This window comes from Trachemys scripta, chromosome 11, assembly GCF_013100865.1.
Source record: "Trachemys scripta elegans isolate TJP31775 chromosome 11, CAS_Tse_1.0, whole genome shotgun sequence".
Taxonomy (NCBI): domain Eukaryota; kingdom Metazoa; phylum Chordata; order Testudines; family Emydidae; genus Trachemys; species Trachemys scripta.
In genome coordinates this window covers 37,467,865-37,493,221 of record NC_048308.1, presented here as the reverse complement: position 1 = coordinate 37,493,221, position 25,357 = coordinate 37,467,865, and the positions used below count along the sequence as shown (strand labels likewise).

The window sequence follows — 25,357 nt, the reverse complement described above, 5'->3', positions numbered from 1 at the left end:
GGTGTTGAGGTGGTAGGTCAGTCTTCAGGCTCATTCATGCCAACTGCTAACAAAAGTGTCTGTCGCTTGTGGTAGTTTGGGTGTTTACACCAGTCCAGTGGCACCGGCCTGAGACCACCAATACTTGTCATACAGGTCACTGAACAGCCATCAGATAGTATCAACTTCTGGTTCCAAATTCAGAGGTGACAGAAATGATGGTGTATATTACCACATTGGCAAGAGGTTATGAGAGCTATCTTTGGCCCCTTATGTCACTTCTGAATTTGGTCCATATTCTCTATTAAAGCAGCTCAAGTTTTACTGACACAGAGACCCAAAGTTCCATGTTGCATTACTTAATCCCTTGAATCCTCCATCCCATCCCATCCACATAGCTTTTGTCTTTAGAAGGAAGTGTTGTGAGAGAATGTTCTCCTTTCCTTGCATGTTCTTAGCTTTCACTGGAAACAATGCCCACATATCAGGGGAAGGGACAGACTATTTGCTCTTATCTCTGAAACTTGTGTGCAACACACTAATTGTTATTCTGCAGCCCAATACGAATAATTTGCACTTTCGTAGTGACTTCAGTCCACTTCACAGACGTTTGTTAGCCACAGCATTCCTGTGGTATAAGCACTATTGTGTCCATTTCACAGATGTGGGAATTCAGATACAGAGAGATTCAGGGCAGCTGGGAGCATGCTTCCCAATCCAGGGAGACATACACACACTGGCTCTGCTCTAGATAGCATGGTAAAAATAGCAGTGTGGCCACTGTGGCACAGGTAGTGGCTCAGGCTAGCTGCGCAAATACAAACCGGCAGACCCCTGGGTACATACGAGGGTAGCCTGAGCTGTCACCACACTGCTTGTGGCTCGAGCAGAGCTGGTGTGTGTCTGTCTGCCCGCCCACACTGGGAAGCACCTTCCCAGCTGCTATGTAGACACACCCAAAGTGGTGTGCCAAAGTCACACAGGAAGTGTGTTGCAGTGTTAGCAAAAGAATCCAGTCTCCAAACTAACAGGCCTTAACCCTGAAACAATCCTTCTCCACTAAACGTCAGATTATATTGTGAAAGGAGAAACCCGCATTATCAATGAAAATAACAGAAAGTAGTGCTGTGTGGGAGAAAAGACATTATTAGGTACGTTTATGGGGAAAAACTCAAACTGGTGTGCATTATACAGGAAGCATTATTTGTACTGCAAAACTTCTTATAATTAAGAGTCCTCCTATTAATCAGTATTTTACTCAGTCATCTCAGTTTGTATGCAAATCCTGCATGTGACCTGATAGGTGCGTTAACTACATAGTATTTAGCATTTAAAACACAGAGGTGTAACTGAAGTCTGAATGCAGTTAAGAATACATTGCAGTTAAGAATATGCATTGATTTCATATTTGAATTGATGGAAACATCTCTTATCTATTGGAAGGCACATCTTGTATCTAAGTACAATTCATACTATATTTGGCAATGTAAAATTGCCTTTTGTTTGCACAAAAGAATAGTAATCTTAATACAATGTAGATTCACACTGTGCTTGAAAGAAAACCTTCCCTTTTCTGTGGAATATTTTTAAATTTTTTTTAATGATCCAAAATTAAAAACAAAAAGGGATGGTATTTGACACAGTTAGTGCTTAGAGTTGCAAGGCATCTGGTTTTTGACCGGGACGCCTGGTCGAAAAGGGACCCAGGTGGCTCCAGTCAGCACCGCTGACCAGGTTGTTAAAAGTCCGGGTGGTGGTGCAGTGGAGCTAAGGCAACTTCCTGCCTGCCCCAGCTCTGTGCAGCTCCCGGAAGCGGCTGGCGTTTCCCTCCGTCCCAGAGGTGCAGGGGCGATCAGGGAAGCTCCGCTTACTGCCCCTGCCCCCGGTGCCGGCTCCTCAGCTCCCATTGGCCACAGTTCACAGCCAATGGGAGCTGCGGTGGTGGTGCATGTGGGTAGCGCACACCGCGCAGAGCTGCCTGGCCACGCTTCAGCCTAGGGGCCAGACATGCTGGCCGTGAAATAACTGTCCAAACCAGAACTATCCCTGTTGTTTGACAGAGGCTTTTCATGCAGTTCGCTTCCCACTTTGTGAGAAGAGAACAGCTGTTTATACGCCTTGGTGGGTCAATTGGATAAGTAGGACTAGATCAGTCAAAAACCCAGCTGCTTACCCTCAGTCATGCTAGGGGTTCCAGGTTCCACAAGATCTCACATCCAGTCTGGGACCTGTAATTCCACTGGTTGCCTGAATACATCTCTTAAGTATTCATAGGGCTGATAAGGGTTTTGCTCAGTAGTGAGATCAAGATCGGCTGCTCTTGGTCCAAGAGGGTTCTCCTGCTGAGCCCCCTTAGAGCTGGGTATACAGCAGAATCTGCTGGGCAAAGGGACACATTTTCTCTTTGATGAGACTTCCTTTCCAAACTCTCCAGCACTTTAGGAGAGATGGTTTTTCTGAGGGCTAATCCTGTTCCTTAATTAGTGGGACTGCTGCTTCACTCGCCCTCATTTACACTGATTGTTGAAGAGTTGAAAAAATCCTGCCCTGGGTTCCTGACGTCTGATGTTTTGACGTGAGGAAAATTTGCAACTGGCTTTGCAGTGAATGTGAGGGGAAGGGAAGCTAGCACTACAGGAAACCGACATGTATTTTGATGAAAAAAGGCCCAGGGTAATGGAAGCAAACAATCAAAACCACATAATCTGATCACAGCCAGCACAAATGACACCTGGGAACCCAAACATCTTCAGAACAGTTAATAACTGTTAAGTAATTTCCTCCGTTGAAGCTGAAATAAATATTTTTCATGTTGCTAATTAAATTACATGCATAGACCAGTGCCAGAAAATCTCTGAGTGGAGTTGCAGAAACCCACAAAATGATTGCAGAGTGAAATTGTGACCCATTATTGCATATTGATGCAATGCAGCACCTGGGCATCGTCACAAGTATTTGATGGCTCTCTGTGACTCCATCCAGTCGTGTCTTCCTTCTCTTGCTTTCCACTTACTTTCTTCCTAGCTTGGTGTCCCCCGTCCCAATTCCCACCCCACGAACTGTTGGCAGATATTCCTACAGCTCTGGCCTGTTTGCTTAGTGCTGGACAATATAAAGCATGTTGCTGAGACCAGTGAAAGGGATTTTGATCAAACCTGTGGAGTACCCCAAAGAGCTGCATGTGTTTAGTACAATAGCAGTTCTTTAATTCATGTTTGTTTTGTGTTCATAGCAATACCCCTGGAGCCTTTCTGTACTGCTGTGATTTTGCGTCGGGAGCAGTGGAGCTAGTAAAGGTATTTCAAGTGTTCACTTTAGAAAGTGTGGTGTACCCCATGAGCCTGTCATTCAGAAAGCTGCAAGGAGGCCATTCTTGTGAAATGGAGCACAATGGCTTTGACAACTTTGAACTGGAGTTTTTAATACTCCAAAGAACAAAGTCCTTCTCTGCAGAGAGAGGAATGAATGCTGCCAGTGGGCCTGTCTCTCGCCCTGAGCAAGATCCCAGAACAGAATCAGCTTTATGAGAAATGTTTTACAAAACTGAATAATCGAAAAAACGTTTCTTGGGTCATGGTAAATTGACTAACTACTACTGTTCTCTCTCTGTTTCTCTTAATCTGTATCATTACAGTCACACTTGTCCTACAATTCAGCCTGGTGTTCTGCCTTTGTTCATGATGTGTGTGATGATTCCTTACCCTACCCTTTTCCAGATGAGATCCAGGATGTCATTCTCCTTGTCTTTGTGCTCTCTGCCATTCATCCTGACAGGTAAATGAAGACTAAAGGGCAAAGCAAATGTGTTAAAGCTCTTTTATCACTAGTGGTTTTCAAGAATATCAAAGTGAGATGATGAATCTTGAATTTATTATTTAGTAAGCTACATTATGTATAATGCAGGACATTTTAAATGCCGCTTTCCCCTTTTCGGAATCTAAGAGAGAAGCTGGTCAAACTACTTCATTAGTGAGTCTCCTGTCACCATCAAAATGAAATGAACCTCTTCTTGCAAGACATATACCTATTAAAAGTGACAGTGCTTCAAGAAAATTACAAATTCAGAAACAGGCTACTAGTCTCCCAGAGGGAAATTATTCTTGGTGATCAAAAACAAATATCCGTGATTTAGCAACTTACAACATGTTGATAAAGACCCAGACTACGATTCATTAGTTGCACACAACTGCATACATATTGGTCTCTTATGAAGAAGATCACTTAAGAGTACCTGGCTTGTTTGGATTAGGCAAATTAATCTAATTTGCACTATATTGGGTTGGGAGCTATTAGCTTTATTACTGAAGCAACTCTCAATATCTAAAGAACCAGCTAACACTGACAAACTTTGAAAGAATATTCTTTCTCGTGGGGAAAAATACAAAAGGGTATATATTATTCACGCTTACTACTCAACTGCTCCTTTAACCAGATTGTACAAAAGAAAATGCATATTGCACATGTAATGGTAAGTGTGTTGTTTTAAGAACTGCATTAAATATGGCCATCCATGCTCAGCAAACATTAGAACAGTACTCACCTGAGTCAGTTTTACATTTGAGGACTGTTTTCTTGCCTGAATGGCTGAGTTATTAATCATTAGCTTTTGCAGAAAGACGATCTTTCCCAGGCCTTGTCTACACTACGAGAGTAGTTCGAATTTACTTGCATCGAATTTTTGGAATCGATATTGCAAAGTCGAACGTCTGTGTCCACACTAAGGACAGTAATTCGACTTTGTGAGTCCACACTAACGGTGAAAGCGTCGACATTCGAAGCAGTGCACTGTGGTCAGCTATCCCACAGTTCCCGCAGTCCCCTCTGCCCATTGGAATTCTGGGTGTAGCCGGCAATGCCTTCTGGGTAACAAAATGTGTCGAGGGTGCTTTTGGGTAACTGTCGTCATCCGTCCATCACTCCCGCCCTCCCTCCCTGAAAGCGCCGGCGGGAAATCAGTTCGCGCACTTTTCCAGTCATTGACAGCGCGGATGCCACAGCACTGCGAGCATGGAGCACGCTGCGACCATCGCTGCAGTTGTGGCCGCTCTCAACGCCTCGCAGCTTATCATACACCTTTCCCTGAGGCAGATGCAGAAAAGTCAGGCGAGGAGGCTACGGCACCGCGGTGATGTCCTGAAGTCTGAGAGTAGCACAGACCTCTCAGAAAGCAGGGGACCCAGCGCCGAGGACATCACGATGGCAATGGGTCATGTTGATGCCGTGGAACGGCGATTCTGGGCACGGGAAACAAGCACTGAGTGGTGGGACCGCATAGTGCTGCAGGTCTGGGATGAATCCCAGTGGCTGCGAAACTTTCGCATGCGGAAGGGAACTTTCCTGGAACTTTGTGAGTTGCTGTCCCCTGCCCTGAAGCGCAATGACACCCGGTTGCGAGCTGCACTGAGTGTACAGAAGCGAGTGGCCATAGCCCTCTGGAAGCTTGCAACGCCAGACAGCTACCGGTCAGTCGCGAACCAGTTCGGGGTGGGCAAATCTACCGTGGGGGTTGTTGTGATGCAAGTAGCCAAGGCAATCGTTGATGTACTGCTGCCAAAGATAGTGACCCTGGGAAACGTGGAGGCGATCATAGATGGCTTCGCAGCGATGGGATTCCCAAACTGCGGTGGGGCCATAGATGGAACTCACATCCCTATTCTGGCACCGGACCACCAAGCCACCCAGTACATTAACCGAAAGGGCTATTTTTCCATGGTGCTGCAAGCACTGGTGGACCACAGGGGACGTTTTACCAACATCTACGTGGGATGGCCGGGCAAGGTTCATGACGCTCGTGTTTTCAGGAACTCTGGTCTGTTTAGACGGCTGCAACAAGGTATTTACTTCCCGGACCACAAAATAACTGTTGGGGATGTGGAGATGCCTATAGTCATCCTCGGGGACCCAGCCTACCCGCTAATGCCCTGGCTCATGAAGCCCTATACTGGCGCCCTGGACACTGAAAAAGAACTCTTCAACTACCGGCTGAGCAAGTGCAGAATGGTGGTGGAGTGTGCTTTTGGCCGTCTCAAGGGGAGATGGAGAAGCTTACTGACTCGCTGTGATCTCAGCGAAACCAATATCCCCATTGTTATAGCAGCTTGCTGTGTGCTCCACAATCTCTGTGAGAGCAAGGGGGAGACCTTTATGGCGGGGTGGGAGGTTGATGAAAATAGCCTGGCTGCTGATTACGCTCAGCCAGACAGCCGGGCGATTAGAAGAGACCTGCGGGAAGCGCTGTGCATCCGGGAGGCTTTGAAAGCAAAGTTCCTGAGTGAGCAGGGTAACCTGTGACTTTTAAGTTTGTGTACAGAGAAGCTGAACCTGCCCCCGTTTCTTTACCCAGTTAATGTTGACTATCCTACCCAGTTACATACCCCCTTCACCCCCTTCCAACACACGTTTCGAAATAAAAATAGTTCTACTTTGTTAATGCACACCGTTTTTTTTAATACTGTTTTCGCGGGAATTTTTTAAAACTGGGACGCAGACTGTGGTGCGGAGCGGGTGTAGTGTAGTGACGCGAATGAAGCTTCTAAACTCAAGGATTGACGGGCTCCGCTGCGGTGGGATGGTTGTTTCAACGGAGCCTGTCACCCCTCCTGATCGGGACTGTGTGTATGGGGGGGCTATGTGACTTTGTGGCAGGGGGAGGACGATTACAGATCCCCTGCTGCATGGCTCTGTGATCCTGCATAAGGACTGCCGCTTAAGATCTGTAACTGCCCTCCCCCGCCACAAAGTCACAGAGCAACCCACCCCCCACCACATAACATGAAAACAACCTCCCAGACTAACCAGGGTAACTAGTCACTGCATCACTGCACTGTGTATGTGCCCTGCTGCTGTGCCTGCCCCCGCCTATGTACCCTGCCAAAGGTGACTGTCCTGTCCAATTACCAACCCCCTTTCCCCTCCTCCTCCAAAAGAACATGATTGAAACAGTAGTTAACATGAACGTATTTTTTATTATCAACTACACATGGAACTGGGAGGTGAAACTTGGACGGGGGCTTGTGTCAGGCGGGAAGGAAAGAACTTTTCAAGTTTTGGGGAATGAGAGCCTTCTGCTACTAGAGCTCTCTGCAGGGGTGGAGTGAGAGTTAGCAGGGACTCTGCCGCCTCTCCTTCTTTGCACTTTGGGTGAGGTGGGTATGGGACTTGGTGGCGGGGGAGGGCGGTTAGAGATGGACTGCAGCGGGGCTCTGTCCTCCTGCCTCCGTTCCTGCAGAACATCCACAAGGCGCCGGAGCGTGTCTGTTTGCTCCCTCAGTAGTCCAAGCAGCGTTTGAGTCGCCTGCTGGTCTTCCTGCCGCCACCTCTCCTCCCGATCCATGTTTGCTTGCTGCATTTGGGTCAATTTCTCCCGCCACTGGGTCTGCTGTGCTGCCTGGGCTTGGGAACAGGCCATAAGTTCAGAGAACATGTCCTCCCGTGTCCTCTTCTTCCTATGCCTAATCTTCGCTAGCCTCTGGGAGTGTGATGCCAGGCTAGGTTGTGAGACAGTCGCAGATGTGGCTGTGGGAATGGGAAAAAGGGAGTGAATTCCTCAGAAAGATAAATGTAGTTGTGAACCAAGAACATAGTCTTTCTCTGTGAACAAGACCATGCACAGCACCTATCACATGCGCACTCAGCACAAGGTCGAATTCTCGGCCTTCGCATTCAGTGCCTGGGGTCTTCCACAGCACATTTGAGAAGCGGGGCAGCACAACGGAATTTCTGTTGCAGGCAGACATGGTAAGCCGTAGACTTGTGGCAGTTTAAAACTTTTATATTACCACTGGCCTCATTTCACATTTAAAGCAATGTCAGTACCTGCTGCCAGCAATCCGGCAAGCGGGAACTCTGCCCCTGTCCCACCCCCTCGCGGCTGTCCCCAGGAACGATCCCTTTCGGCAGCCCCTCTCCCGCCTCCACCGCGTGGCTGCAAACCAGCGGTTACAGTTCTGTAAAGGAACGAGCAAGCAGTCCCAACACTAACATTCCCCTACCTAATTCAAAGCAGGTCACCATGGGCGACATCACCCTGATGAGGATCTCTGACAGCGAGAGAGAGAGAATGCTCCGGGAAAGCCTCCAAAGACCAGGGCCGTATGCCGCCCTGCTGTGCAGAGCAATGATTCCCGAGTACTTGATAGTCTCGTGGCGCGGCAACGTGTCGTACTTCGGAGGACCCAATAAGGCCGCTCTCCCCAGGAACCTCATGCAACGGCTTTCCAATTACCTCCAGGAGAGCTTCATCGAGATGTCCCGGGAGGATTACTGCTCTATCCCTGCACATATAGACCGCATTTTACTCTAGCTGCAGTAGCAGGGACTAAACAGTAGAGCGGCTTGGGCAGGACAATCACGGAAAACCGGACATTGCTAGATTTTTTTTCAAAACTTGCACTGCCCATGACTGAACCGTTAAGTGCCTAGGGCAAAGTAATCATGAACAACCCATTCTTTTAATTGTTAATATTCCTGTTCTGTTAAAAATAAATGTTTAGATGTTTACAACACTTACTGGCTGATCCTTCCCCAGATTCTGTGTCCGGGGTAACGGCTGGGGACGCTTCGTAGGGGATCTCTGTAAGGGTGATGAAGAGATCCTGGCTGTCGGGGAAATCAGCGTTGTGAGCGCTGCCGACTGCCTCGTCCTCCTTATCTCCTTCCTCATCTTCCCCGTCCGCTAACATGTCCGAGGAACCGGCCGTGGACAATATCCCATCCTCAGAGTCCACGGTCAGTGGTGGGGTAGTGGTGGCGGCCGCACCGAGGATGGAATGCAGTGCCTCATAGAAACGGGATGTCTGGGGATGGGATCCGGAGCGTCCGTTTGCCTCTTTGGTCTTCTGGTAGCCTTGTCTCAGCTCCTTGATTTTCACGCGGCACTGCGTTGCATCCCGGCTGTATCCTCTCTCTGACATGTCTTTTGAGATCTTCTCATAGATCTTTGCATTCCGTTTCTTGGAGCGCAGCTCAGAAAGCACGGACTCATCGCCCCACACAGCGATGAGATCCAATACTTCCCGATCAGTCCATGCTGGGGCCCTCTTTCTATTCACAGACTGCACGGCCATCACTGCTGGAGAGCTCTGCATCGTTGCCAGTGCTGCTGTGATCGCCACGATGTCCAGACAGGAAATGAGATTCAAACTGGCCAGACAGGAAAAGGAATTCAAATTCAAATTTTCCCGGGGCTTTTCCTGTGTGGCTGGTCAGAGCATCCGAGCTCGTACTGCTGTCCAGAGCGTCAACAGAGTGGTGCACTGTGGGATAGCTCCCGGAGCTATTAGCGTCGATTTCCATCCACACCTAGCCTAATTCGACATGGCCATGTCGAATTTAGCACTACTCCCCTCGTCGGGGAGGAGTACAGAAGTCGAATTAAAGAGACCTCTATGTCGAACTAAATAGCATCGCAGTGTGGACGGGTGCAGGGTTAATTCGATGTAATGGCGCTAACTTCGACATAAACGCCTAGTGTAGACCAGGCCCCAGAAAGCATATCTCTCCTTCCTGTTTGTGCAAAGATGAGCATATGAGTCATGTGCAGAAGAGCGTTTTGCTAAGCCTGGGTGCAGATTCCAAACACAAATCAGACAGTAGATTGAAATTTGTGTAAGTGCAGCAATGCAGTGGGGAGGATACCAGGCAAAATATATTTTTATCACACCTTTTGTCAATGGGAGAAATGATAAAATGCTCACAGACAAAATTTCTGAGAATGTTTTTCCCAGTGACCCTTAAGAATACAATTCCCCTCCCCCGCCACCAAGATTAGCCAAATGAATGCTGACATGGGCATTTATATGTGTATATGCATACAGATTTTTGTGTGTAGATTCCTATTCAGTATAATCCAGTCTCCAAAAGTTTAAGTACTAAAAGATACTTTCTTCATTACAATATCCCCAAGAAATAAAGTGGTTGCATAAAAAAATTGTAATCTAGATCCTTGTTGATTTTTATAACAATTGTCTTATAGCTTGAAATGTAAGAAATGACAAGGAAAACCAAGAGAATGATAATGCAGAGCCTTAAATAAAACACTTGGGTGCCTGGGAAATGTAAGTTTCTGGGATGTATACATTCTCATTCAGCACCTTTGTTGTTAGCTATTATGTTCTCGTTTTGACAGTTGCTGTTCTTTTACTTTATAAAGCAACACTCTTCTTTTCTGCTAGCAGACCCCTTTTAAAATTATGTTGTTCTCAAAAACAAGATAATTTGGAAGCCATTAACCTTTCTCCATGTCATGTGGTATTTATACTGGGCCAAATTTTCAAAGGGTTCCTACTTCATGTGCGTGTAGAATTTGTCAATATCCCCATGTGAGTGCACAGAACACACGTTTTCATGTGTGGAGTTTCTAATTCTGTGCCCACCTATTTGCTCTGAGAACTCTTATGGCTGTTTGTACATGCAGCTGCCCCTTTTTTTGCTTGGGCAAAAACGTGCAAATTTTGTGTATGAACAAAACAGAGGCCCTTTAAATGTTTGTCTTCCTCTATTTCTGAATTTAAGCACAGGATTTCCTTTAAAAGTGCATGTTTTCCTTTTTGAATGTTATTTCTTAGCTCATAATTCTCCTTTTCTGCTTAGTTAAGGCCTGATCCTGCACCTTCAAAATCAGTAGGAGCAAGACTGGGCTTCTGCTCTCTGTGCTAGATTGTGCTTCTAGGGTTAGCCTTAAGCATGAGCCAGTGTGTGAGCTGGGGGAGGAGCCCAGAAGGCATTGTACCTCAGAGACACCCCTTGGAAGTGCAGTTGTGGAAGACCAGGGCACAATTGAGCCCTAAATGATGAGTGTTTTACATTTTAATCTAAGGCTTGCTCAGTTTTAAACTCCTATCAGATTACACATGCCTTGCAGAACACACAGTCCTTCTAAGAAAAAATGAGGCATCCTTGTGGCACCTTAGAGACTAACAAATCTATTTGGGCATAAACTTGGAGTGAAAGATACAGTAAGCAGAATATGCTTACTGTATCTTTCACTCCATGCATCTGATGAAGTGGGTTTTAGCCCACAAAAGCTTGTGCCCAAATAAATTTGTTGGTCTCTAAGGTGCCACAAGGACTCTGTGTTGTTTTTGCTGATACAGACTAACACGACTACCGCTCTGAGTCTTTTAAAGTGGTACTAACAGGATAACAAGCGGGAATCAAGGTAAACTGGCCAAAGAAAAGGGAGATAGAACAAAGAGCCTTTTCATGAGCGTGACATTTACTCCTACAGTAAATGCAAATGGTTCGGTGATCTTTGGTAAGGGTAGATTAATGCTAGACAAGGCCCAGATCCACCAAAATTTCAGGGCTTCAGAGGATGCTAGACTTTTCCCCTCTCTGCTTCCTGCCAGTATCTTCAGACAAGTTTCTCCTACCAAATTCCCTTCCATCGACAGATCTCAAACTCTTCCTTTTATTTCCCTAGGATAGACACTCGTAGTCCGCTGTTGTGTGTATCATATAAATACCTAGAAAGATAGCTGGATTAGAGAGAGAGCTTCTTGTCTGCCTCCTGCTACACAGTCTTTGATCTTCCTGCCAAAAGAGACCGCCCGATCCACCCTATCCTGACAGGTAGCCCAACCCATCCTACCTTGGTAGCTGGCTGTTCATTCAGCTGTATGCCACGCAACCGCCTGCTGCTTTACCTGTAACTCACTGCAGGTTCAGGCTTCCTTTGATCATGAGGATTGGATCTCAAGAATCTTACTTTAATCCATTCTTGATATTTTGCTAAAGAGGAGGAAAGGACTCATTCCCTCTCCTCCCCCTTTTTATATTATTTAATAAAAGTTCCTTTTGCATTTTTGTGCCTTTGCATCTTGGTAAAAAAAAAAAACAACAAAAAAAATTGTTCTTCCTACTGAAACTGTTTGTTCGTGTCTGGCATTTTTACGTGATTGAAGACAGTCCCTTCTCACTGAGACCTCAAAAACAACATGTTGAACCTAGTGGCAAGAGAAAAACAATGTTTGGAGTTACACCAGTGTCACATTTTATTTTCTAAGGATGCAAGGAGTTGTAAGTAGATTGGCCAAATTATTGAAACCTGGAGGGATGTTGTTGTTTCGAGACTACGGAAGATACGATACATCTCAGCTTCGTTTTAAAAAAGGTATTTCCTAAGAGACATTTGTTTGTTTAGTATTTATTTTTCACTTTGCATATCTTTTAAAGGGACAGCACAGTCATTCTATTCACAATTTTTATCTTTTAGGCCGCTGCTTGTCAGAGAATTTTTATGTACGAGGAGACGGTACCAGAGTTTATTTCTTTACAGAAGGTAAAACAAATTTCCGTTTTATAGAAAAGTTCTGAGTGTCTCTTTAGATGACATGGGGTACAAAGCCTCTTAAAAAATCATGCAAGTAATTTTCATACCCCTTTAACTCTCCATTTTTCAAAAACATGAAGCTAATTTTTGTGGAAGAGCTTTTCTTTTCCAGCATCAGACTTTGATTCCCTTCCTCAGCTGTGTCATTGAAGCTGAAGTTATCATACTTCAACTATTTTAATTTAACAGTAGTTTGAGTGCCTCTTTACCCTTTATAAATAAGTTACCTCTGCACTAGCATCATTGCTTTATATCTGTCGCTATATCAGATTAATGAATGACAGCTACAGAGTTGGCAGAGGGAGCATACAGTTGTTTTTATGGGACCAGTAAAAAGTGTATAGTCCATTTTTTCCATTTTCTTCTTTTTAAATTCCTAGGACTGGGTTGATCAATTTTAGCAAGAAGTAGGTCTATACTGGGAGGAGTTTCCTACTGGAGATTAGCAGTTTTAACTAATTAGGTACCTTTATGATAATTCTTGGGGTATCCAGGACTATGAGTCACCTAGCTACCTCCCTACCTCCAGTGAGAGGGAGAATTGCTTGTGCTTAACTCTCAGTTCCCTGACACCTCCAGTCTGTTAACCACCCAAACAATCTCCTCTGGGCTCTGCCAGCCCTGACTTTGCCTTGCAGGTTAACCATAGGTGCACACGAGTCCTTGATCCCTTTTGAAGCATTCCCCTGTAGTGTTCAACCCCTTATCCACTGAACACCCATAGTAACACCAGGCCTGCTGTCCCCAAGGAACAGTGTGCACACCAGCGTGAATGATTCAGCTCAGGATCATCTCCTTGTACAACACCACAGCACTGAGATTTATTTATAGTGAAAACAATAATAAGTTTATTATCAGCAATCAAGATTTAAGAGGTAGTGAGTAAGTATAATGGAAACAGATGGGTTATATAAAACAAAATCATAATACAATCCACAGAGACTAAATTTTATAGGCTAATCTCCAATCTAAATAAGTTTGTCTCATCCAGATGTCCTATGCAGTGCTTCAGCCAAGCCTAGTTGTGATCCATTTTCATGAATGCAATAGTACTGCGTGATGACTTCCGAGGTGTAGGATAAAGGGTGTCTTCCTTGCTTTCATTTTATATTCCCTAAAGTTCAATGCTTGTACCTCCAGAGTCTGGCCAATCCCCACCGTAGGTTATTCTCAGGTGCAATGTCTTCCTGCTGACTTCATATTTCCCCTCTGACTTTGTAAATGACTTCCCTTTGTGTTAACTTATAGTGCTTAATTTGCACACCGACCTACAGAAACAGGTGAATAAACATCCTTTCTCTGACAGAAACCTGTTTGTCAACTCTGCCTTAATACAGACTTGAGGAACATATTTTTAGTATAGATACAAAACTCCTTACATAGTATTTGTACATACCTTGTACAACAATATTAATGACTAGCGTAACCCTGGCTTTCATTTAAGACCTCACATGATATTCTTTGGTGAACCAGAATGTACATACCATTATCAGGATATTCCTGTAACTCCCTTGCCAGTTGGCACTGAGGGGTTTATGGGTCACAACCTTCGACCCTACTTTTGATAGCATCTGCAATTTTACACAGGATTTAGCTCTGACTTGCATGGTGCTAGCTCCTGATTAACAAGGGCATGAGATCTAAAATCAGATCTCTTAAAGAAATACCATTAAGCAGCTAAACGGTGGTTCTTAGGAGCTGATTGTGTTCCCATGACCCATATATAGAGCAGTCTCAGTATGTGGCTCTTCCCCCTCCCACAGGTCTGCGGACATTCAAGTTTTATTGGAATTTTACTACATTTTGAGACCTCTGAAGAGCCTCACCTCTAATGCTTTCTTAAAGATCCTTCCTACTGTGAAAGATATGTTTGAAATATCATTTATACTTGAAGTAAATATGCTGGGCCAGATAATGGACTAGAGAGCATGTGCTGGTGCTTTACTTCTGGCAGATCCTGACTGTCTCTGGCAGGTATCTCTGGCTTGAGTAGAATCACCCATGGCTCTGTGAATGACTGTTGGCCTCTTAGGGCTGCTAGCAACGAGCAAAACCTGGCACAGGAGGACTGGCCCTACACCCATCAGCCAAGGATTTGGGGAACGCAAAGGGGAGTTTTATGCTGCCTATACCTCCCTGGCCTGCACTGTGTGCAGTACAGCTGGAGCCAAAGGTCTGGCCTGACATCTGTGTAATATGAGACTGGGGAAGTGAGTAGGAGGGATTAAGATATTAGCTATGAGGGCGGGGGGGGGGGGGGGGGGGTAGGGTAGGGGGAACCTTAACATGCCAAAGGATCTCTTAATCCTTAGCAGAAAATGGGGAGTGCCTACTGTGATAAATTCTGGCTCCATTTATACAGCTTATGAAATCCGGTTGCTATGGTGAAGTTGTGTTATTAAAAACTGCTGGGTCATGAGTGCCTGTATGTATGTGGATCCACCATTGCTGACAGGTCCTGTAGCAGGTACACATGTGAGAGTAACACTGGGGAATATTTAATGTTAATGATGGCACTTTGACTACAGAGGCTATTCTAAAAAGCAGCTGCATCCTTAGAAAACCAGTTTTAGCTTCACCCCTTGGAGGTAGAAGCAGTGAAAAGTTACATAAAGCATAGAACAAAAGAGGGGGAGGGGATTTAAATAGGAGGGAGCAAAGTCATCCAGCATGTAGCAGCCTCATGGGGGCAGTGGAGCTCTGCCCACTTATTTGAGCCCAGATGGCCCCAAGGTCTCTGGACAACCAAAGCGACTCCCCAGTGCAAAGAATGCCCTGTAGTGGGAAGGAAATTACAGCAGGGTGTGTGGTGTTCTTTGTTTTGTATGTGCTGTACTCCCTTTTTTTTTCTATGTGATTAACTATAAAAGAGTATTAATGTGTTAGACTTTGTGCAAAGTGTGTGTTTGTGTTAACTGCTTCACAACTGCTGTATGCCCTTGAGGGAGTTAAACTTTAATCAGAAGCTTCAGACCTTTAAGATGTAGTTCACAGGATGGGGTGCTAGGCAGCAGGTCTGTGCTCTGAGGCTTCACCTACACTACACACCACTGGCTGTGGCATGTAGCAACCTGCCTCAGCAAAAAGCAAGCTGCGTCCACGCTGCGGTGTGTAGCTACGAGTCTCAATGAAAGGCTGTGGCAGAGAGGAGGCAGCAAGGAAAACTCCCTGCTGTCAGAGCCCTTCACTGCAGCAAGGAAAGGCTCTGGCAGGGGGAGGCATTAAGAAAAGGTTCTGTCAGAGCTTTTCCTCCCTTCTGAAGTCTTTCTCTACTGTGGGGAAGGCTTCAGCAGCGGGGAACTGGCAAAGCCTTTCCTTGCTGCTGGAGCCTTTCATGGCGGTGGGGCCTTTCCCTGCTGCCTCCCCCCTGCCAGAACCTTTCCTCACCTCATGGAAGAGACTCTGGCAGAGGGCAAAGGTTCCAGCAGTGAGGAGCTGGTGGAGCTTTTCCCCTGCCTCCTTCCCCTGCCAGAGCCTTTCTCCGCTGGTGGAGTCTCTTCCTGCAGAGTGGAAAGGCTCCAGCAGTGGGACATCACATTGCTCAAAATGGCAGTGTAGATGGAGAGGCAGGGCTTCGGTGAGTAGAAAGCATACATATCCACACCTTCAGAAGTGTCTTTTCTCCGCTTGCCTATACTGGGCCTCACTGGCTACGCTGCTGCTGTTACTTGTGCTGGGAGGGGCTATGCAGGTATGTATGATGAAAGGAGTGTGCGGTGTAGACACAGACAGAGAGCGTGTCTTGGGGCAGTGGCTGGACTCCATTCAGGCTCCACGGGCTTAAAACATTCTGAGATCAGGGACACAAAGGCTTACATTCCCTACCCAGCAGTCCAGGGGGTGACTGAAAGGGGTGCCCAGCCAGATTAGTAGCACCTGCTTATCAATAGAAGAAAGCACTTAGCTGAGGTTGTGCAGTGATAGAGAATGATATTGGCATTAGCAGTTGGAACTCACCACAGAAGATGTTAAAGGTAGTTTTATACAGTAGTTTTTATACTTTACTGTGGAAATCAAGGGGTACGTCTACACTGCAATAAGACCTGCAGCATGGCTGCGGCTGGCCCGTCATCTGACTCAGGCTTGTGGAGCTCGGGCTGTGGGGCTCCCCTTGAGGGGGTTGTCAGAGCTCGTACTCCAGCCTGAGCCCAAATGTCTACAGTGCAATTTTTAGCCCCACTTCCCAAGCCCCTAAGCCCTAGTTAATTGACCCAGGCTCTGAGACTTGGTGCTGCAAGTTTTTTGTTGCACTGTAGACATATCCAGAATGATCAAAATGTCGTATATTTACACTGGATTTGAGGAAGGCAACTTAGAGCCCTGAAGAAAGGTTGTTATATATTATGAGCAATATGTTCTGGACCCAAGGTGTGAGATTTTATACTGTATTATAACTCAGTGATGCCACAAAGGTTGTCTCTTTTACAGAAGGATTTCTCATGGACTGTTCTAGCTCTGGGTTATCAGATGACAAAGCAGAGCTGATTCCAGCTCTGATGAACTACAGTATATGTGTTAAATTGGTAAATTCTTTAACTGGCTGTATCTGTTGTTTTTTTTTAAATTATAATAATTCTACTTCTCATTTGGGGAACAGATGAGGTCCACAACATGTTTACCCTGGCTGGGTTAGTTGAAGTGCAGAATCTAGTTGATCGACGATTACAAGTCAACAGGAAGAAAAAAGTGAAAATGCAGCGAGTTTGGATACAAGGCAAGTTCCAAAAACCATTTCAGCCACCTCAGAATAGCCGCCAATAGGCACCCTCATAGCAAAATATATAGGATTCCCCAGAGACCAAAACAAGTGAGTGCATATATATTTCCTGTGGATCCAGTGTTAACTGCTGAAAAGGCAGGAAAAATGTTGAACTGAAAGCATTTTCTTAAAAAAGTGTACTTTTTTGTTGTTAAGAAGTGATGTGGAAAAATATCTTTTGTCTCTGCTTGTATGCATAATAAAATGGCTGTGCACTAACCTATTCATATCTCAATGACCTCTTATTATTTGGTTTGAATAGTCAAACAATAATATTAAAGTATAACAAGTCAACTTGCTCCTGCAATTCTCATAATTTGTGAAGAGAATTTTAGACTGAAATGGAATTGTCTTATATGGTTTGAGCACAGGAATGCCAGCTCTCATAGGGGGAGGGATAGCTCAGTGGTTTGAGCATTGGCCTGCTAAACCCAAGGTTGTGAATTCAATCCTTGAGGGGGCCACTTAGGGATCTGGGGCAAAAATCAGTACTTGGTCCTGCTAGTGAAGGCAGGGGGCTGGACTCGATGACCTTTCAAGATCCCTTCCAGTTCTAGGAGATAGGTATATCTCCATATATTATTATATATTATTATTATTATTATAGTTATCGCTGCTCCTACCCTCTCTCCTCACATGGTCCCAGAGCCTGGGCTCCAGCCAAGTTCAAACCCAAACATCTAAAAAAACTGCAATTTTATAGTCCAGCTGCCCAAGCCCCAGGAGCTTGATTCAGCCGACTTGGCCCAATCGCAAGTGCTTTATTACCATGTAGACATACGTTGAGAAATCCCCTACACCAGGGGCTCTCAACCTTTCCAGAACACTGTACCCCTTTCAGGAGACTCATTTGTCTTTCATACCCCCAAGTTTAACCTCCCTTAAAAACTGCTTACAAAATCAGACATAAAAATACAAAAGTGTGACAGTACAGTATTACTGAAAAATTGTTTACTTTCTCATTTTTACCATATAATTATAAATCAATTGAAATACATATATTGTACTTGCATGTCAGTGTATAGTATATAAAGCAGTATAAACAAGACCGTGTATGAAATTTTAGTTTGTACTGACTTCACTAGTGCTTTTATGTAGCTTGTTGTAAAACTAGGCAAATATCTATATGAGTTAATGTACCCCCTGGAAGACCTCTGTGTACTCTCAGGGGTACATGTACCCTTGGTTGAGAGCCACTGTCCTACACCACAGTCTTTCTGAATTTCACAAGTGGATCCTCATCTCTTGGAGGAACTGTCTTTGTGCATATGCCTTCTGTTCCTCTATCTGAAGATGGGTTCCTCTGACGGAGTTTGTTCCTTCTTTCCTTTCTGATTTGCATAAAGACTTGTTATTTCTTACTAACAGTAGGCAGTCCATCCTCTGAGGGACATTAGCCAAATTCTTCAATATCTTTCATCATTCAGTTCCTCCATTCTGGTTGGCTGCGTGTCTCAGAACTCCACTCCCCAGCTACGTGCTCACAACTAACATGCCATCTCCAACGTCTTATCTCCTCCCTATCTAGTTACCCCACCTAAACTGAAATGTTAAATACAGTATAATGAAGCTAAAAAGGATTGTATTTAATTAGATGAGGGAGCTAAGCCTTCCCCAATGGCTAAGTAGCAGTCGGGGATATAGGTTTATTGAGAAGACTGGGATGAGGTAGGGGAAGGAGGCAGAAGTTGAGGCAGTCATGTTTGTTGGGGACTGTGATGGGCAGAAACACCTAACACTGGGAAGGAGAGGGCTAATGAGAGCCTTTGGACCCAATTGGCCTTGCCCCGCTGTACCTGCAGGATATGTCAGGCCTGGAGGAGGGGAGTTAAAAGGAGGAAACTTATCCCAATTCAAGGCTGACCAGGAAGGCGATCAGAGCTCGGCTTCTCTTGCTGTGAGAGAAGCCTGGTTGCAGACAGAAACTGAGATTGAGGTCACCTTGCCTCACCTCACCTCCTGGCGGAAGGGATGACCAGACACTGGAAGACTGGTTGAAATTCTTATTGAAGACAAGCACTGCAGGTTCATCAGGTTCATCATACCATGGTTTTGAGGAGTTTTTTTTTTTTCTGATTTCTTATGAACCTTGGTACCCTGGAAGGGGTAGGATTGAAGTGTAACTTGGATAGAGGGCTAAAGCACTGCTACATTGGACCTTGCAAGAGACAGCAAACCTATCAGCAGAGACCCCTGGCTGTATGAGTCGTGCCCTGACAGGCCACAAAGGATCATTGCAGAGATAAATCCAGGGATTCCAAGGGCAGTAGACAGAGCATAGGGATTTATGCTTAAGAAATAGACAAGTGTCCTGTTAACTCAATAATAACTGTCCTGTGCTAACAAAGTCCTTGGCTTTTGGCCTCAGAGTTATTTTTCTATAAGGACATTATCTGTCAGGTTCATTTAGCTTATGATACAATGATAAACAGGGAGCATTCTCAGGTTAATCTAAATAGTCTGCACACATTGAAGAATTAATGTTAGCAATATATTCTAGGCTAGTAGCTGAAAGCCCATGTTGTCATGCAGGCGTAATTCATAAAGTTGTGTGGAAAATGACAGAGAACTTAAAAATTGGACAGTAACAGACCACGAATCTCAGTGCTGTTTGAACCTGGTGATATGCTAAACAAAAATGGCTTTCAACCATGCCAGTAGCGGTTTCCATCTCTTCACACTAACTCCATAGACATTCGAGGCATGAGAGTGATGTATGGGGTAGTTGTGTGGAAGGCTGTGGTGATGTGTGTGGGTTGTGTTTGCTGGGTGAGTTGTGTTGATTTGTAAGGGTAGCAGAAGAGGAGGGGTTGTTCTACAGTGAAGGACTAGGTGTATTTGGAGTATATGCTGGGTGTGTTGATTTGATTTGTGTTGAGCATTGTGCTGGGAGATTTGTGTTAATTTATGTAGGTGGTGAATAGGTGTATGCTTCAGTGAAGGGCAGTGTCTGTTTGGGATTCTTATGTATGCTGGTTGTGAGTGGTTGTGTTGATTTGTGTTTGTTGGAGGCATACTGGAGATTTGTGTTGATTTTTGCAGGTGACAGTTGGGCCCACAGGTGTGGCATTTGGGCCAAGAAATCCACCATCTGTGTGGTCTCCCTCATACAACCAGTTAAGTTGTTGCATGCAAATTAGCTGTAGAGTAAGAATAGTGACTGGCTGAATTACCTCTGATATCATGCTGGTTTAGGACTCTTGGCATGGCATAGACACATGGCATAGACACATGGCTGTGCAGGTATAATTTGTAAAGTCAGAATAGCTGTGTTCTTAAAAACTGGATGGTAACAGACCACAAAACCCAGTGATGATTCAACCTGGTGATATTCCGACCAAAAAGAGCTTGTAGCTGCCTCCATTGCTTCACAGTACTCAGCAGCCATTTTAGGCTTCAGAATGACATTCCTGGAATCTTTTTAGATAGATATAGACCATCAGCGCCAAATCAATTTATTTTACCAGTTCACAGACATACTTATTCTGATAAATATCATCTCTCTCCTTAATCAGAAGTATTGGTTTACAGAAAACCTTATTAAAAGATGAAGTAAGTATTACCAGAAGCACCTTTTGTTTGAAAGGGTGGTGGTGTTTGTATCAAAATATTATACAACTACCACATTGCACCCCACGGGCGATTAAGTCTCCGTGGAGGATAAAGTATTTCGGGCCAGACATTACGGGCATTACACATGCACATTTCCCATCAAGCTTTTAGCTTTCTTTCCTTTTGTTGTTTGAGTCTGGCCTAACTAACCATTGTATTTTTATTTGTATTTATTTATGCAAGCAACAGCCACCTAGTTTGCTGGTAGCGCACAGCTGATTTCTGGACGCTGAAAAATAAAGCAAGATAAAATTATAGAAAAGGTACTAGGAGTACTGTGACCACACTTTAAGAAAGATGTGGACAAATTGGAGAAACTCCATAGGAGAACAACATAATAAGAGGTTTTGAAAACATAATTTATGAGGGAAGGTTGAGGAATTTGCATATTTAGTCTAGAGAAGAGAAGGCTAAGGGGGAGATATGATAACAGTCTTCAAATGTGTAAAGGACTGTTATAAAGAGGATTGTGACCAATTATTCTCCTTGTCCACCAAAGGTAGGACAAGAAGTAATTAGTTTAGTTTGCAGCAAGGGAGATTTAGGTTAGATAGTAGGAAAACATTTCTAACTATAAGGATAGTTAAGCACTGGAACAGGCAACTTAGGGGGGCTATGGAATCCCTGTCCTTGGAAGCTTTTAAGAACAGGTTAGACACATGTCTGCCAGGGATGGTCTAGGTATACTTAATTCTGCCTCAGTGCAGGGTGATGGACTACATGAGCCTCTTGAAGTCCTTTCCAGCCCTACATTTCTATGATTCCTTCCATTATGGTAGATGTGAAATGTCCCTAATTTGACAAAATATTTTTGTTACACTTTTAATGTAGTCTGTACAGGTAAGTTATTTTAAATATGTGGCAAAGGTCTGAGCTTCCCCCTCCCTCTCAGAGCATATAGCACGGTAGAAGGTAGGAAATAATACCCATTGCATCTTAATCTCTTCCATTCTTCTCAGTGCCAAAATGAAGTCTTCATAACTTTTTATCTACCGTGATCATTTTAGACCAATAGCATTTTAAATCGTAGGAGTTATAGATGAAAAAGACCTTACTAGATCGTCCAAACCATTTTCCTTCCCATTCATCTAAAATGTACTTTTGTTAAATTTCTAGACCCTTGTTAGGCTCTGGGGTAGATTACAGAAACGTAAGTCCTTGTTTTCTACATTTCACACAGAAGAATTTTATGGACCTGATCCTGTATTTCTGATAAACATGTAGCTCCTGTGGAAGTCAGTGGGACTTTTGTGTGCACTATGCCTGCAATGTTTGGCACTAAATCATTTATCCACCCTTGAGACTTAGCCACATGTAGGGTGAAATATGGTAGCTCTGTAATTGCAGAGATATGCTACACCACTGTTTAGGACAAGAAGTGAAGAATATCGCTTTTATTGTGAACTACAATGGGGATCTTCAGGAGACAGAATGTAATTACCCCCAATTGAAATTTAATCAGGACACAGGGAAGGTTAACATCCCTACCGCTGCAAAAAGTGTTGAGATCTTTTCTGACCACAGCTGGTCAGGACACCCCTCGTGCAAAAGACAAATTAGTTAAAAAATGCAACAAATCAACACAATGTAATATTGGCATTATCCATCTAACTGTATAATATGTTATTTTGGCCAGGCAAGTTTATTGATCTTATTCGTGGAGGGATGAGCAGTCCACTATATTAATATATGATATTTATTGTTTTTAAAAAAAAAATTAATGTAATTTTCAATTGTTGCAAGGGCATTTAGAGCATAGGAAAGTGCCTGTTGGTTGACTGATTAACAGTGAAATAAACAAAATTTTATTATAAATCTAAATTTTAAAGATTATTAGATAACGTACTTTAAAACAATATTTTTCCACTTTAAAGGATAACTGATCATGTGCTCTACATTTAAACTATAAACAGTGATTTAGTATCTAATCCTTATTCATTCATCTTTCAAACCCAACAGGACTCTCATGGTGACAAAACACTATGAGTCCAGTTTCAGAGGTTTTCCAGCTTGCCTCCCTCTGATATTTTGGGTTCAGTCTTGTAAGGACAAATACACAACAGACTCCTTCTGAGTGTTCCATTAACATCCTTGAACGAGCGATGGATTGACTCTGCATCACACGTCCTGTTAAAGTAATGTCAGTTTACTAGACTGTATTGCAGAAAAGTCTTTTCCATATGTCTTCAGATGTATCCAGCGCTAATGTAATCCTTACCAATATATTAATTCAACTCCAAAATATCTGCTAATCATAAGTCAACAAATTATATCTTTGATGTATTAATGACACATTTTGTTTAGTTTCAAAACAAGAAATATTAAACTTTTTTTTATTGATTGCTTTTAAAATACAGAATAACACCAAAAAGCCTAAAGGTAACAGCAGGTCATAATCAACAGGATCATAAGTCACAGAAAGATAGAATAATAACTGTAACGTATATAATATATTTAAAGCTCCTTAGGTGGTGACCTGAAAATCACACAAGAAAGGAATGTCAGAAACAAGCAGTCCTCCATTTATGTGCGTGGAGGGGAGCATATTGCAGCCAAAATTGCTTATTTCTCCTGGTCTGAATCAGACACAGCTCTGAAACAGCTGAAGGATGCAAAATAGAGAAACCCATTGTGTGATGTATTATCACAATAGCGTAATATAAACAATAGTTAAAGTCAGTATAATAGATACATCCAGGATATTGTATCATTATTCACAGAGGAGAGATGGGTTTTTGAGTCCTCACCCAATGTCTTAGAATCCAGACACAAAGCAATATGATCTGCACTGTAGACAGATGCAAATAAGATCCACAGAGCACACAAACATTTCAAGTGGTTTTAAAAAGAAAAAACACCCTGAGAGGCAGGTGTTGCTTTTCAAAGCCAGACCATGAGATACGACCACTTGAACTAGTATTTAAAGCAATAGACATGAATCCTTCCAGTCTTAGTCACTTAACATTCAGTGACAGAGGGCAAGAAGCAGGTGAATGAATAAGCAAACATCAGTGATATTTTTAAAGGGTTTTGAACACGTGCAAGTTTGAATGCCATCCAGCCAGTGGAGTCCGCAAGGTCTCTTCTTTCTCCCTTTTGATTTTTGTCTGACTGGTAAGCATAGTGCAGTCTTAGCATCATAGTTTTTCTATCCAATATTAACTACAAAACTAAGAAAAATGATTGTCTTCTAAAATGGCAAAATCACTATTCACCTGCTTGGCGGAAGAGGTGAAGTTTTGAAGAGTAAGAATCTTTATTACTCTTGGCAGTATTAAGGACCAGCTTATTTTTAAGAAAATCAGATAAGCCTCACAGATCAAAAGCAGTAAGGGATCCCATGTTAGGTCCTGATCCTGCATACCTTGTACATTCAAAGCTCCCATTGATGTCAGATGTTATGTTCTAAAGTAAAGCAGCTATTTGTTTTTCTTTCAAGTCAGCGATATCTAATATAAGGCATAATTCAGGCCTGTAACTAAACTGCAATATAAATCAAGTCAGAGATTAAAGCTTCACTATGTTCCTCCAGTCCCTAAATTTGGCTACGGGTTTTAGGTTATTGTACAATCTGCATAGTTTAGGAAAGAGTAAACATCAATACACATCTGCTAATATATTATATTAACTTTCTACACTATGTTGCTAGTTCCATAGGTGCTAACTTCCCCTCTTTCAGGTGAGTGCTCGACACCACCACCCCCAACCCCAGCCCTGCCTCAACCCCTTCCATGAGGCCCCACCTCTTCCCGCCCCTTCCCTGCCCCCATTCCAACTCCTTCCCCAAACCCCCAGCCCTGCCTCCTCCCCTGAGCGCGCCACGTTCCCGCTCCTTCCCCATCTCCCAGAGCGTGCTAACGCTGCCAAACAGTTGTTTGGCGGCAGCCAGGCAGGAAGTGCTGGGAGGTAGGTGGAGGAGTGGGGACGTGGCGCACTCAGGGGAGGAGGAGTAGGAGGAGGTGGGGTGGGGGGTGAGGGGAGCTTGGCTGCTGGTGGGTGTAGAACACCCACTAATTTTTCCCCATGGGTGCTCCAGCCCCGGAGCATCCACGGAGTCTTCACCTATAGCTGGTTCTATGCATGGCTGAAACAAAAAGCATTTTCGGTTGTGGAAGTTCCTAAGTGATGGTGGTGGTGATCATTGTTAAACTCCAGGAGATTAGTCTTGTTTGTATGTGGGTAACATGGATTTTTCATAGGCTCATACTAACAAAAACCCATTCACTCTGACTTAGAATAATATGCTGATAATGGATATAGGATCTCTGTGTGTATGTGTATATGTTTCTAGTTTTAACAAATATATGGCACCAGATAAAACAAAAACTCCTTTTTGGCATGATTAACCAGTTGAATTCTCTTAAGGCTTGGAACAATACAGGCTTCATTTATTGGCTGTTTCTGCTCCATGCATTGCAGTTAGAGTGCTGAATGGTGGCTGTTTCAGAAGCCATAGGATAGGCTAATAAATATAGGACTGTGGTTACTCCAATGGAAAAACAAATTATCAGAGCAGTCTGAAATGTTATAAAAATGTATAAGGGGAGGAATGAAAGAAGTATGGCTGTCAATTAATTGCAGTTAACTAAAAAAAATTAATCGCGATTAATTGCACTTATAACAATAGAATACCAATTGAAATTTATTAAATATTTTTGCATGTTTTTCTACATTTT

At 43.8% G+C, this 25,357-nt stretch overlaps 1 protein-coding gene across 6 annotated transcripts in view; it reads left to right on the top strand.

Moving 5' to 3' along the window:
- METTL8 (methyltransferase like 8) overlaps positions 1-25,357 on the top strand; it is a 65,114-nt gene that overhangs the window by 27,603 nt on the left and 12,154 nt on the right. For 3 of the 6 annotated variants that reach the window (XM_034785298.1, XM_034785299.1, XM_034785300.1), the window contains 5 exons: positions 3,212-3,275; positions 3,614-3,753; positions 11,985-12,091; positions 12,194-12,259; positions 16,908-17,285. In XM_034785298.1, the coding sequence (XP_034641189.1) occupies positions 3,212-3,275; positions 3,614-3,753; positions 11,985-12,091; positions 12,194-12,259; positions 16,908-17,071 (541 nt within the window). In that variant the 3' untranslated portion in view covers positions 17,072-17,285. Of the gene's footprint in view, positions 1-3,211; positions 3,276-3,613; positions 3,754-9,952; positions 10,035-11,401; positions 11,551-11,984; positions 12,092-12,193; positions 12,260-16,907; positions 17,286-25,357 lie in introns of those variants that run through there. The other 3 variants (XR_004647625.1, XR_004647626.1, XM_034785301.1) reach the window with 3 other exon arrangements.